General features: G+C 52.9%; 1 protein-coding gene across 1 annotated transcript; it reads left to right on the forward strand.

The window, feature by feature from the left end:
• The first annotated feature begins 11,750 nt into the window (after nt 1–11,750).
• LOC133766372 (inositol oxygenase-like) lies at nt 11,751–12,515 on the forward strand. The gene has a single exon (XM_062200034.1). The coding sequence runs from the start codon at nt 11,751–11,753 to the stop codon at nt 12,513–12,515; it is 765 nt and encodes a 254-aa protein (XP_062056018.1).
• Nucleotides 12,516–15,444: the final 2,929 nt, after the last annotated feature.

A 15,444-nucleotide genomic window follows, 5' to 3' on the forward strand; every position in this document is an offset into this window, starting at 1 on the left:
CCTCCTTGTCTGTTCTGAGCTCCCGAAGATCTGTCTTGTCCTCTACCTGCAAGCCAGAAGGTCCCCACCGCCCACCCCGCTCACCACTCATGTCTCCTGTGACCTCCATGGCTGAAGTGCCTGGCACATGGTAGCAACAGTGCACACCCACCAATGAGATAAATGAGTGAGCGCTGAGTGAATTGGTGAGTTTGAGTCATCTGTGCTTTGTAATATTCTATTGTTCTTACAACATCAGCAAGACAGCAGGCTGCCTCTGGTTTGAGAAACATTATATATTTCATTTATACATATATTTTCATGTATTCATTTACCCCTGGAACTGTAGCGATAAATACCAGCAGGATAAATATTTTCCTTGGCTGTTAAAGACCTGGTACTCAGTAGAGAAGGAAGGAGCACTTCCTCCCTTTGGGGTACGTTTTGTGAGCCTGGAGAAGGTTTTAAAAATCAGAGTAGCGTGAGCTACTGTCCAATCTAATCACAAAGCCGCCAGGTCTGCCAACCCGAAGAGTGATAGAATTCCTTCCTTTTGTGAAATACAACATTCTCATTGTTTTCCCCTAAAAGAGACACTTAAATTTGCTTCCCACCAGGTCTGAAGCCGGTGCCTAATGTGGCTGAAAACGTTATTGAGGCCAGCGCGGAAATCCAGTGCCCCAGGGACGCGGGCCTCAATGTCTCCTTGTTTCCAAGGGCATTCTCCTTTGTGTGCTGGGATCTCAAATGACATGTTTGGACACAAAGCCTCTTAGGTAGAAATTACTACATTTGCAGGCGCCCCTAATTTGGAGCTGGGTTTATTATTTCAGAGTCTTTTTTCACCATTAGACTTCGGTGAAATTTCACAGCCGAGCCACCAACCGGCATTTGAAAATATCTTATTGTGCTGTTTGTTACATTCCTGTCCATCTCTCCCTCCTCCCTCCCTCCCTCCCTCCCTCTCTCCCTCTCTCCCTCCCTCCCTTCCTCTCTCTCTCTCCCCCCCTCTCTCTGTCTTTGAAAAAAGAGCCATGCTCATCACAGTTTCCCAGTAAAGTCTTCAGTTTCTTCCCTTTGAGGTCATTTTCTTAACCTCTTGGAGATATCTATCAGTCCGGGCTTAAAACCCTTCTATGCGGAGCGAGCAGAGAAGAGACAGCTGAAAGGGAGACAGAGTCCACAGGGATTGGGGTAGAGTGAGGCTCATTTTCTAGACGATTATTCTCAGGCCAGGAGATTAAGTGGGTTCTTAGCACAGTGGCAGGTTTGGACCAAGGGACCCTGGAACACACAAATCGCGATGTCTGTATTTAAGAGCCAGCGTGTGCTCCCCACTCACCAACTGTATTCACCACACCGCTGCTTTTCTGGGTGTGTGTTTTAAAATGTATTTGTTTGTTTGAAAGTCAGAGCTGCAGAGAGAGAGCTTCCATCTGCTAATTCACTCCCCAAATGGCCGCAATCGCCAAGGCTGGGCCAGGGAAAAGTCAGGAGCCAGGAGCTTCTTCTGGGTCTCCCCCATGGATGCAGGGCCCAAGCCATTTGGGCCATCCTCCACTGCCTTAGCAGCGAACATTAGCAGGGAACTGGGTTGAATGTGGAACTGGCGCCCACACGGGATGCTGGTGTGGCAGGAGGTGGCTTCCCCCACTAGGGCACAGCGCCAGCTCCTTCTCCGTGTTCTTGGTGCGTTGGTGTCCTTGGCCCCTTGCAGGGTGAGCTGACTCTTAGGGACCAAAGGCCTCTCCTGGCTGAACCTCCCATCCAGACCAACCTCTCGGAAACTGAGTCTGTCCCCGGGGGGCAATATTCCTCAGGGCCACTCACCCCAGAGCCAGGTGGCCGAAGCCTAGGAACATCCCCTGTGCCCCAGAGCCTGCAAAAAGCATCCAGACTCGCCAATCCACTGCTGTGTGCCTTACTGGCCACCTCGCCCATTGCTTCCTATGAAAACCACAACAGAGGTTCTCACGGGCGGGGCGGGCGCTTCCCCCAGCCCCTCCGCTTCCTGCTCACCCCTGATGTTGCCGTGTGGGGTCCCGCGTGCCACGCCTCCTGTTTCTGGGGACTATGAGTCTGCGAGTGATCTTTGCAGCAGCAGCTGCCTCCTGGCCTCTCAATCTCACCATTCCTGAGTGAGCAGAAAACCTACATTTTATTGACTTTTTTACTTTTTAAGATTTATTTATTTATTGGAAGAGTTATAGAAAGAGGAGGAGATGGCCGGCGCCGTGGCTTAACAGGCTAATCCTTGCGGCACTGGCACACCTGGTTCTAGTCCGGGTTGGGGCACCGGATTCTATCCCGGTTACCCCTCTTCCAGGACAGCTCTCTGCTATGGCCCGGGAAGGCAGTGGAGGATGGCCCAAGTCCTTGGGCCCTGCACCCGCATGGGAGACCAGGAGAAGCACCTGGCTCCTGGCTTCGGATCAGTGAGATGCACTGGCCACAGTGGCCATTGGAGGGTGAACCAACGGCAAAAAAGAAGAACTTTCTCTCTGTCTCTCTCTCTCAATATCCACTCTGCCTGTCAAAAAAAAAAAAAAAAAGAAAGAAAGAAAGAGAGAGAGAGAGAAAGAGAGAGAAAGAGAGAGAGAGAGAAAGAGAAAGAGAAAGAGAGAAAGAGAGAGAGAGAAAGAGAAGAGACCGAAGAGACCGAAGTAAAACGAATGGTGGCTGGAGAGGTGGGATGGCGGGCGTTAACTTGTACAGAAGCTCAGTGCTGAAAGAGGAAGAGTTCTTGAAATGGGCGATGGTGATGGTTGTGCAGCCGTGTGAATGTGCTCGATACCAGAGCCGGGCACTGGAACATGGTCAAGGTGGGAGACGTCTTGTTAGGGGGGTCTTACCACACGGCTTTCGAGGGGGTGGTTTCCTGAAGAGGAGACTGACGCACACGACGACGCGGAGACTAGATTGTTGTAGCCAGCACAGAGGGTGCGGGGCGAAGAAGAGCCGAGCTGAAGTGGGGTGCACGTGGTGAGGCCGAGTGCGAGGAGCTTGGCTGTGAGGCGTTAGGAGCGGGCGCCGCCGCGTGCCTGTTGCTGGGAATAACATACCAGCAGGAGTGGGATGAGGGCAGGAACTCACAGAAGGCAGCTGGCTGGGAGGCCGTGCGGGGGTCTGAGCCTCGTGGAGGAAGTGGGCTTGAGGGGTTGGCATCCCACAGACACACGGAAGGAGAAATAGAAGGGCCTAGCCCCGGCCAGTGCTATGGTGCAGTAGGTTAAGCCTCTGCCTGCAGCACTGGCATCACACATGGGCACTGGTTTGAATCCCGGCTGCTCCACTTCCGATCCACTTCCCTGCTAATGGCCTGGGACAGCAGCAGAGGATGGCCAAGTGCCTGGGCTCCTGCACCCGCTTGGGAGACCTGGGAGAAACTCCTGGCTCCTGGCTTCCGATCAGCCCAGGCTTGGCCGTTGTGGCCATCTGGGGAGTGAACCAGTGGGTGGAAGACCCCCACACCTCCCCCTCCCCCCCCCCCGTAACTCTGCCTCTCAAATCAATCAAGCAATCAACAAACCAAAAGAAAAAAAGGGCCTAGCCACTGACTATAAAGAGACGGGGCTCTTGCAGGTTTTGCTGGCTCCCTGACTCCATGCTGGGGTCTCTCTACTCTCTACTCTACACATCTACTCCCGTATCCCCGCCCTCACAGGAAGATTTTGGCCTGTGTGTAAGGGATTCTGGGTGGTCAGCCAGAGCGCCATCTTTATCTAGAGGGAGAAGAGAGAATCGCCCGTGGCCTGCAGGGCTCACAGCTGTCAGATAGGAGACCAGGGGCCCTGCAGAAGGCTAAGCGCTCACAGGCTGCCCGGAGAAACATTTCCCGAGCGTCAGTGGAGCAAGGGCCTCCAGGCAGGGAAAGGACGCTGGGACTGGAATTACAGATTCCCAGTGCTGCCTGCAGAGTTGTCTCCTGGTAACCACGAGGGTTTCGTCCCAGGCACTCGCCATGCCCAAATGTATGGGTGCTCAAGCCCCATGGCTAAAGTGGCCTGGAGTCTGCGTGGAAGCTCCTTGGCCCTCCTGTGTGCTGGGAACCCTCTCTGAACAACTTACACCGGATACAGTGTAAATGCTATGAAAACGCATGTCATACTCATTGTTTGGTTTTAAGATTTATTTTATTTATTTAAAAGGCAGAGAGAAGGAGGGAGAAATAGAGAAAGAGAGAGAGAGCTTCTATCTGCTGGTTCACTCTCCAATGGCCACCATGGCCTGGATTGAGCCAAGCTGAAGCCAGGAGCCCGGAACTCCATCCAGGCCTCCAGCATGGGTGGCAGGGCCCAAGTACTCGAGCCATCTTCTGCTGCCTGCCCAGGCACAGGAGCAGGAAGCTGGATCAGAAGTGGAGCAGCTGGGGTTCAAACAGGTGCTCATCTGAGATGCCCATGTCGCTGGCAGCTGCTTAACCTGCTGTGCCACAACACGGACCCCTAAACTGTATTGTTCAGGGAGTAAGGACAAGAAATAGTCTGTACGTGTTCAGTACAGACACAATATTTTTCCTACTGCAGTTGGTTAAATCTGAGGTTGCAGGTACAGGAGGGCCAACTGGGTTGCTTGCTGAACCTTGCTACTGAATTCTGACTGTATTATTATTATAGCCCTTGTCATTATTATAGCCTTACCTCAACCCCCATTATCTGGCTCAGCAAAGCCCACAGATTGTCCAAAAACTGCTTTTCATATGCTTCCACCAATTCTTTCTTTCAAAAGATTAGATGTATTTTATTTGTTTAAAAGGCAGAGTGACGGCAGGGACGGGGAGGGGGAGGGAGGGGATGGAACAGAGACTGGTACCTTCCATCCATTGGTTCACTCCCCGAATGCCTGCAACAGCTGAGCCAGGTCGAAGCTAGGACTCTGGAATTCCACCCAGGTCTCCCACATGGGTGCTAGGGACCCACGTATTTGGGCCACCATCTGCTCCCCTCCCAGGTGCATTGTTGGGAAGCTGGACTGGTGGTAGCACCTTGTAGCCAAGACTCAAACCAGGCACTCTGATGCGGTATGTGGGTACCCCAAGACGTAGCCTCAGCTACTGTATCACAACACCTGCTCCTGTTTTATTTTCCATGCAAACTGCTTTTTTTCTTCTCTTTTTTAACAAAATATATTCTTATTGTATTTGAGAGGCAGATAAAGACAGATGGACAGAGAGCAACAGAGATCTTCCATCTGCTGGTTTACTTCCCAAATACCCACAATAGCTAGGAATGAGCCAAGAACTCACCCGGTCTCCCATGTGGGTAGCAGGGACCCAAGCAGTTGGGCTGCCTCCTAGGGCTCACATCAGCAGGAAGCCAGGACTTGAACCCAAGCACTCGGGTGTGGATGTAGGCATCCCATGCCCCGTGCCGACTGTTGAGCCGAACACCTACCCTCCCTCCACTGACTGTTTTTCCAGGCCCACTAGCGAGAAGCTCAAGGGCACTGGTTGGGCTTCCTTTGTTCCAGACTATTCCTTGAAGATCAGTGTAGGCCAGGAACAAAATGACAAGAAGTCAGGCAGCAGGAGGGTCCCACCCAGGGTAGTGATTCTGATGGACTTGAGGGTCAAGGACATCAGTTCTCATTCTGAAGCGTCCCCAGTATCTTGCTAGGACAAGATGACGAACATATCAAAGTCTGGAGTTGTAAATAGGCCTTTTGTCTTTTAAATTTGTATTTATTTGGAGGCATAGATGAAGAGAAATTTCCCATCCACTGGTCCACTCCCCAAATGCTCTCAACAGCTGAGGCTGGGCCAGACTGCAGCGAGGAGCCAGGAACCCAACCCGGATCTCCAGTGTGGGTGGCTGGAGCTGAATCCCTTAAGCCATCACTGCTGGCTCCTAGGGTGCGCATTAGCAGGAAGCTGGAATTGGGGGCCCAGCCGGGGCTTGAACTCGGGCACTCCCATACGGGATGCAAACATCTGGAACAGCGTCTTAACCACCAGGCCAAACACCTGCCCCATGGACCTGCTTTTAAGATAGCCAGTGCTGGCCGGCACCGCGGCTCACTAGGCTAACCCTCTGCCTAGCGGTGCTGGCACACCGGGTTCTAGTCCCGGTCAGGGTGCCGGATTCTATCCCGGTTGCCCCTCTTCCAGGCCAGCTCTCTGCTATGGCCCGGGAAGGCAGTGGAGGATGGCCCAAGTCCTTGGGCCCTGCACCTGCATGGGAGACCAGGAGAAGCACCTGGCTCCTGGCTTCGGATCAGCGCGATGCGCCAGCTGCGGCGGCCATTGGAGGGTGAACCAACGGCAAAAGGAAGACCTTTCTCTCTGTCTCTCTCACTGTCCACTCTGCCTGTCAAAAAAAAAAAAAAAAAAAAAAAAAAAGCCAGTGGCACTAAAGGAGCAACGGTGTCCTTGCCATAGGCTTTCTCTTTAAGTCACTCCTGCCGAAACTCTGGAGACAATAAACATATTTATCTAGTAGCCACTTGCAAGGTATCCGCCGCAGGTTACACAGGTTTCTTAGTGAGTACATGTCCCTGGCCACTTGAGGCTGCTGTGGAATGTCATCAACACTCGCAAACACTTCCTTTGTTTTCTTTTTTAAAGATTTGTTTATTTATTTGAGAGGCAGAGTTACAGATAGAAGGAGAGACAGAGAGAGAGAGAGAGAGAGGTCTTCCGTCCGCTGGTTCACTCCCCAAATGGCTGCAGCAGCCATAGCTAGGCTGAACCAAAGCCAGGAGCCAGGAGCTTCTTCCTGGTCTCCCACGTCGGTGCAGGGACCCAAGCACTTGGGCCATCTTCTACTGCCAGGCCACAGCAGAGAGCAAGATTGAAGTATGGCAGCCGGCACTCAGACGGGTGTCTGTACGGGATGCCAGTACTGCAGGCGGAGGCTTAACCCACTACACCACAGCGCCGGCCCCCAAGCACTTCCTTTTACACCTCCTATTTCAAAGCAGTTCTCCCCGTTTAAACACGCATCCACCTCCCTTGGGCGAGCTCCTTGTCTAGAGATAGCAGCAGAGCCCCTACTGATGTGACTGCAAGACCTTAGCAGAGTTCATGTTTTTGAAGCTCCTAACAGGAGCAGAAAGGCACAGTGTGGCCGCAAAGCTCAACAGAATTCACAACCAGCCACGTGATGCAGCCACGAAGGGCCCTTAGGAACTTTTCAGTTTTTGTGTTTCTATCCTGGTGGTCACCCGGAAAGAGTACTGCCTGTGTCCTGCGGATCACCTGGCCGACCGCCCAGCTCGCGTTTCGCCCCACAATGCGGCTGTCCGTGCTTTGTCGCGGGTTCCCGGCTTCGCTGGCACTGTTGAGCTACCCAGGCTCAGCAGCCCCAGGGCCCGGGAGCCTTCTTCACCACCCTGGTGCTTGGGCACAGCCTGCAGCATTTCACAGCCAGCCCTTCAGTGGACCCTGCATACGTGGTGGGAGAGTCCTGTCTTGGTCTAGTTTTTGCTACTATAACAGAATACCCACGAATGGTCATTTGTAAAGGAAAGAGGTTTGTTTTAGTTAGGCCAAGCGTGGCCGCACACAGTGGAGGCCTTGTGCAGCTTCCATGGCAGAAAGCAGGGCGCGTGCAAAAGAGGGAAGGGACGGGGTGCCCGTCCTATGGTACCCACAGAAGCTAATCCACTCGTGAGGGCGATGCCCCATAACCCCAACACGCCTTAAAGGCCACACCACCCCTCAGTGCCGTTACACTGACAGAAATCTCAGCGTTTGGCCTTACAGCAAACAAGCGGGTTAGGATCCCTGCACCCCACGTCACAGTGCCTGGGTTTGACTTCTGGCTCGGCTTCTTTCTAATGCAGACCCCAGGAGGCAGCAGTGATGCTCAAGCTCCTGGGATCCTGTTACCTGGTTGGGAGAGCCGATGGAGTGCCTGTCTCCCCGCTTCGGCTCCGTTCAGCCTGGCTGTTGCAGGCATTTGGGGAATGAACCACTGAAAGGGAACTCCCTCTTTCTCTCTCGCTCACATAAATTTTTTAAAATATGTATTACATTTTTAGAAATGTCAACATGTGTTTTGGTGTGGCCATACCAGGTCCACACCATAGCATCTCCCAAACTTTGGGAAGTAGACAGTTGACTTTTTTTTTTTTTTAAGATTTACTTATCTATTTGTTTATTTGAAAGGCAGAGCTAGAGAGAGAGAGAGAGAGAGAGGGAGGGAGGGAGGGAGGAAGGGAGGGAGGGAGGGAGACCTTCCATTCACTGGTTTACTCCCCAAATGGCCACAACGGAGCCAGGAGCTTCTTCCAGATCTCCCACATGGGTGCAAAGGCCTACACGCTGGGCCATCCTCCATGGCTTTCCCAGGTACCTTAGCAGGGAGCTGGATTGGAAGTGAAGTGAAGCAGCCAGGACAGGAACCGGTGCCCATACGGGATGCCGGCATCACAGGCGGTGGTTTAACCTGCTTCACCACGACACCAGTCCCAGGATGGCTGAGTCTGAATTTATGAACTTGTGATGGCAGCCAGAGGGGTTGGAGAAAAGCAGTAAAGTGGAAATTATGAATGGTGTAATTTACAGAGGAAACAGGCAATGTAAAGAGCAGAAAGCCATACCTAATTTATGCACAGGGACAGAATGTGCGCTGAAAGTCAAGACAAGATCCTTAAAGATTAGATAGAAAAACAGGATAGAAAGAGAAGAGCAAAGAGGTGGAGGTGTCCAGGAGCGGAGTGTCTGGCGGAAATACTGGCTCACGGTCACCGAGCTGTACAGTGAGAAAAAGGAAGACCAACCACACATGTTAGGCGTTCCGGAGCTGTCCGCGACCTTTCCTCCCCCTCCACCCCTTGTACTCACACACTTCACACTCTGGAGAATAACGGACGAGAGTCTCAAATGTTCCAAGGGAAGAAGGAGGGGCAGTTGCTGGCCCCACCTGCCGTGAGAATCCACTTCAGCCAGGTACCAAAAGGTCTCATTTAGTGTCTGGATATCATTGGAAGACAAGTTCCTCCGTGTGAGTAACACTGAAGCCTCACCCGTGGGATGGCTGTTGGCAAAACAAAGCAGACAGCAAGTGTTGGCAGAGATGCGGAGGAACTAGAGTCTTGTACATTGCTGACGGGAACAGAACATGGTACAGCTATGGTGTTCCTAAGCATAAAATGAAATAGCATGGTGGTTCCTAAAAAAACTAACCATAGAATTACCGTATGATCCAGCAATTCTCCCTCTCTGTATGGATCCTGCCTCCTACAACAAGGAAAGGAAGGACTGAACAGATCCTTGTCCATCCACGTGTGTAGAGAGCTTCACAGCAAACAGGTGGAAGCAATCTGTTAGTGCCAAATGGATAAACAAAATGTGGTATACTTTCTTTTTAAGATTTACGTATAGGGGCCGGCGTGATGGTATAGCGGGTAAAGCCGCTGTCTGCAGTGCTGACAACTCATGTGGGCGCTGATTCGAGTCCCGGCTGCTCCATTTCCGATCCAGCTCTCTGCTATGGCCTGGGAAAGCAGCAGGAGATGGCCCAAGTCCTTGGACTCCTGCACCAGTGTGGGAGACCCAGAGGAAGCTCCTGGCTTTGGATTGGCACAGCTCCAGCCGTTACAGACATCCAGGGAGTAAACAAATGGATGGAAGACCTACCTACCCCCGCCCCAGCCTCTGCTTCTGCCTCTGCCTGTCTGTAACTCTGCCTTTCAAATAAATACATAAATCTTTTTATTAAAAAAATTATGTATTTATTTGAAAGAGTTAGAGAAGGGAAAGACAGAGAGCAAGGTCTTCCATTCAATGGTTCACTCACTCCCCAGGTGGCTGCCAAGGCCAGAGCTGAGGCAGGCAGGAGCCAGGAGCTTCCTCCAGGTCTCCCATGTGGGTGCAGGGGCCCAAGCATTTGGGCCATCCTCTGCAGCTTTTCCCAGGCACATTAATGGGGAGCTGGATCGGAAGTGGAGGAGCTGGTACACAAACCAGCACCCATTAGAAATGCCAGTGTCATAGCATTGGCTTTACCCATTATGCCACAATACCAGCCACCAAAACGTGCTATACTTATAAAGGGTTTTATCATTCAGCCTCAAGGAGGAAAGAAATTGTGACACTCGCTACAGCATAGGTGAAACCTGACTATATTGTGCTAAGATGAATAAGCCAGGTACAAAAAGACAAAGACTGTAGTTTGTACTATGCAAGGAGCCTAGACCAGGCAAGTTCAAAGGCACAGAAAGTAGACAGATGCTTGCCAGAGCCTGGTGGGGGAGAAGAGGGTTGTTTAATAGGCGCAGAGTCTCAGCTTTAAAAGATGGGGGGGGGGGGGGCGGCGCTGTGGCACAGCAGGTCAACACCCTGGCCTGGGGCGTCGGCATACCATATGGGCGCCGGTTCTAGTCCCAGCTGCTCCTCTTCCTATCTAGTGCTCTGCTATGGCCTGGGAAAGCAGTGGAGGATGGCCAAATCCTTGGGCCCCTACTCCCACGTGGGGGACCCGGAAGAAGCTCTTGGCTCCTGGCTTGAGGCCAACTGGGGAGTGAGCCAGTGGATGGAGGACCTCTCTCTCCCTCCCCCCCCCCCGCCCCTCCTCTCTCTAGCTCTGACTTTCAAATAAATAAATCTAAGGAAGGAAGGAAGGTAGGTAGGTAGGTAGGTAGGTAGATGTGAAGGGGGGCCAGCACTGTGGTGTAGTGGATTAAGCCTCCACCTATGGTGCCGACATCCCATGTGGGCACCGGTTCGAGTCCTGACAGTTCCACTTCCAATCCAGCTCCTTGCTAATGGCCTGGGAAAGCAGTGAAAGATGGACTGAGTGCATGGGCCCCTGCACCCACGTGGGAGACCCGGGTGACGCTCCCGGCTCCTGGCTTCAGCCTGGTCCCTCCGGCCTTTACGGCCATCTGGGGAGTGAATCAGCAGATGGAAGACCTTTCTCTCTCTCTGTCTCTCCCTTTCTCTATCTGTAACTCTGCCTCTCAAATAAATAAATACATCTTCAAAAAAAGGAAAAAAAAGATGTAAAAAATCCTCCAGATGGGTAGTGGTGATGGCACAACCATGTGACTGCACTTGGTGCCACAGAGCCGCACACCAAAAATAGCTAAAACAGTAAGTGTTATGTTATCTGCATTTTACCACAACTTAAAAATATTAAGCGAGCTCGTGTTTCCAGCCTCCCCGTGGAAGCGCCACACCTTGACAAGGCTCATTTTGAATGGACACGTTCCCTGGCCCGGGACACAGGCCCCTGCTTTCCTGGGGTGGGGCAGCCTTCCCCAACCCCCACCTGAACTTCTCCTGAGGGTCCTGGCCATAGGCGGACTCAGCTGGTTCCCCAGTCCTCACCCTGCCCAGCTTTGCACCACTCGGTCCCTTTCCAATGGTCCTCTGTCCCTTCCCTAGCCTCCTGTGTCCTGAACGCTACCCTTCAAATTTGCCATTTGCATTCTCAAATCCGCTCCGAGACGAGAGATGAGAGATGGCCAAGAGGCGGGTGTGTTCATGTGGGGGGGCCCTGGAAGGCCCCTAATAAATCTGGGGTTCCGTTGGGGCTATGACCCTCTACCCGCCCCCTGCCTTCCTCTCCTGTCTCAAAGGAGTTTCCTCCTGGGAGCGCCCTGGATTGGCATTGCTTGGTACTGTTTTAAAAACAGACCACCGAGGGCTGCAGAGGCGGTACCTGGACAGCTGAGCAGGAGCATCCGGGCCCGGGGGACCGTTCCGAGTTCTTCCTGAGCCCTACTCCCCTCAAGATGAAGGTGGCTGTGGGATGACTTCTCCTTATGGAGCTGGGTCAAATCCCCCATCCAACCGGAGCCCTGACCCTTCCCTCTCTGCCACCCTGATGGGAACCCCAAGGCAGCCAAAGTCAAGGACAGCTTCTGAAACCACACGTCGGCCCCTCCTGAGCGGCGTCTTCACCTCCCACCCGCTCACGCTCTTGCCCTGGTGGTGGGTTCCACCTGAGGAAGCCCACCCAGCTCGAGACTTCTACAAGAAAACGCCAGAGGCTGCAAACAGGGTGGGTGAGCTTCCGGAGGAGCTGTACCTGGGCGTGGACCCCCCAACTCCTTCCACGTGTTCCAGACAGACAGCAGAGAGCATCCAGGCACCCACACCAACAAAGGTGCTGTGGGGAGGAGACTGGTTCTGCACTGTGGAGCTCCTGTACCACCCGGGGAGGGCCCTGGCTCTGTGTGGCCAGACCACTGTGAGGTCATCGGAGATGCCTTCTCTGTGGGCCGCCAACCACAGGTCTGCATGGTTTTCCATGTCTCCACTTTCCAGGACCAGCATCTCAGGACAGCACAGCACTAGGCTGTCCCCGCCCCAGCGCAGGCTGGAGAAGACCCTCATGTCCTGGGACTGGGATGAGAACACGCACCGGACGATGGAGTTCAGCAAGTTCTCCCTGCCCTCCGAGGCCTTCTACCCAAGGCACGTGGGCAGCATCCACCCACGGCTGTGCAGCCAGCAGGACCTGGGTGTGCCGCCCTGGGTGCCAGAGTTCAAGTTTCAGCTGTGCACCAGGTGCCCCAACCTGGCGGCCGTGAGACCCTACTACCAGGGACTCACTGGCCAGTCGTGTACAGCTGCTCTGAGCTGCTGACTGGCACGCCCACTGCTGAACCGGCCCCTAGGCCTGGCCACGTAACCCCGGGGGGCCTGGTGACATGTGGCCCCTCTTTCAAGCACAGTGCCCTGTACACCCATCTACAGTCACCACCCTCCATGGCTGCTTGTCCCCTGTGGTGGTAAAGATCTTGAAAGAGGCCGGCGCCGTGGCTCAACAGGCTAATCCTCCGCCTTGCGGCGCCGGCACACCGGGTTCTAGTCCCGGTCGGGGCACCGATCCTATCCCGGTTGCCCCTCTTCCAGGCCAGCTCTCTGCTATGGCTAGGGAGTGCAGTGGAGGATGGCCCAAGTCCTTGGGTCCTGCACCTGCATGGGAGACCAGGAGAAGCACCTGGCTCCTGCCATCGGAACAGCGCGGTGCGCCGGCCGCAGCGCGCTACCGCGGCGGCCATTGGAGGGTGAACCAACGGCAAAAGGAAGACCTTTCTCTCTGTCTCTCTCTCTCACTGTCCACTCTGCCTGTCAAAAAAAAAAAAAAAATCTTGAAAGAGAAAAATAAAATACAATGAAATTTATTATTATGAAGTAATATAATACACATAGAGAAAAGGGCATAAAACAAATGCAGCATCTAATGACTGATCATAAAATAAACACTCATGTAGGCTCGTTAAGGCAGGAAATAAAGCACTTCCTGCGTGCCAGGACCCACCCCAACCTCTGGGCACACACAGGCACACACACACCATAAATTACAGGCAGAGTTACAGAGAGATCTTCCACCTCCTGGTTCACTCTCCAGATAGCCACAACGACTGGAGCTGGGCCAGACCAAAGCCAGGAGCCAGGAACTCCACCTGGGTCTCCCACATGGGTACAGGGGTGCAAACACTTGAGCCATCTTTTGGGGCTTTCCCAGGCATATTAGCAGGGAGCTGGATCGGAAGTGGAGCAGCTGGGACTCGAACCAGCGCCCCCATGGGATTCCGGTGTCTCACACCACAGCTTAATCCCCTGTGCCACAACGCCAGTCCCCAGGGCTAGAACTGTTGAATATTCTGCAAGAAAGCAGCAAGCAAGCAGCTCGGGTAGGGGCTGACAATTGCTTCTGGCTCTTCTGCTTTGAACCCAGCCTCCCGCTAATGCACACACTGGGAGGCCGCTGGCGATGGTGAGTGCTTGGCTTGCTTCCTTTCATAGGGGAGATCCAGAGTGAGTTACTGGCTCTTAGCTTCAGCCTGACCCAGCCCTGGCTGTTACAGGCATTTGGGGAATGAAACAGAGAATGGAAAATTCTCCCCCCACCCCACTCCCCGCTGTTCAAATAAAATAAAAATAAATATTTCTTTAAATGAAATACCTAAAATGGGTTCTGTTTTCTGTCTTTGCTCTAATGTTTTCCTAAACAGCATTTCCCAAAGTCTCTGGTAATTAGAATCACTTACTAATCATCAAGGAGAATTTACTAAAAATACAAATCCCAGGGCCCCAGACCCAGACCTTGTGAATCAGATTTTCCTGGAAAGGTACAGAGGAATCCATGTTTGACAGGGACCCTGGGTAACTCCTGGGAGCCAGGAAGTTTGGGGAACTCCATCTTTCCTAGAACTGCACCCGCTACGCCACAGCGCTGGCCCCTCTGGTTTTTCTGAAACTGATTTATGAACTCATTTTCTTTTTTTTTTTTTCAAGATTTATTTATTTGAAAGGCAGAGAGGCAGAGAGGCAGAGGCAGAGAGATCTTTCATCCGCTAATTTACTCCCTGAATGGCCGCATGGGGCGAAGCTGGGCTGATCTGAAGCCAGGAGCCAGGAGCTTCTTCCAGGCTCCCATGTGGGTGCAGGAGCCCAAGCACTTGGGCCACCTTCTACTGCTCTCCCAGGCCATCAGCAAGGAATTGGATCAGAAGTGGAGCAGCCAGAACTAGAACCAGTGCCCATATGGGATGCCGGCACTGCAGGTGGTGGTTTTACCCACTGTGCCACGGCTCATTTCTAAGCACATGCTCTCCACTGGAGCCTTCTCCTTTGTCCATGAACATAATCATGGCTCCTGCAGCCCTAGCTTTCCTCAAACACCCCTAGCTCCTTTTCCTACTCCAACAAAGTCTCCTTTAAAATGTCGCTACCTGCTGCCTCAGTTTCCCCACCTTGTGCTCTATGACCCACCTCTACCATGGTCTGACTTCAATCTCACCAATCCAACAAGCTTCTAGAAGATTCCCACAGCACGCAGTCACCAACCTGGCATCCCCACAGCCTCTGCTTATTGTCTGTCTCCTCTCCTGACCTCCGGTCCGTCGTGCACCCTCTTAGTTTCATTTGCTGGGGTGCCTTTGGCCATTCTGCAAGTGTGGTGGTCCCCCAGAGATGCTTGCTGGGGACTGTTCTGTTCTTATCAGCCTCTGCTACAGGGTCTTGAACACACCCTGAGGAGGTGGGGCTGTACCACCATCACCTGGGAGGCATCCAGATTCCGCTGCTCACCTGTGACCTCAGTTTCTGCCTCGCTCTGACTCACTGCGAACTGCTTCAAGGACAGAAAGTGGAGAGACTTCTCTCCATCATCCTGAGGCCAGGAGCCGTGTTTCTCAGTCTCTTCCAGAGCGATTCCCATCCCAATCCTGGGGACAGATGTCACTCACACAGCAACACCGTCCCCACGGCGCTTAGCAATGTGGATATGTTCTGAGAAGCGTGTGGCCAGGAGGGAACATCACAGGGTCCCCTCACACAAACTGAGACGGCCATGATGTCACTAGGCGAAGCAGTCTTGTGGGACCACCATGTGCATGGGGTCTATTGTGACCAAGGCATGGTTACGTGGTGCATGACTCCAATAACACATCAACATGTAATGGGTAATGGTAACATGTGATTTGACAGTGCCAGCTCGCTCCCCTGAGGCCACATCGATAGATATAATTTCTTATTGTCTTCTTCTGGGTGTTTCGCTAACATTT

This window comes from Lepus europaeus, chromosome 9, assembly GCF_033115175.1.
Source record: "Lepus europaeus isolate LE1 chromosome 9, mLepTim1.pri, whole genome shotgun sequence".
Taxonomy (NCBI): domain Eukaryota; kingdom Metazoa; phylum Chordata; class Mammalia; order Lagomorpha; family Leporidae; genus Lepus; species Lepus europaeus.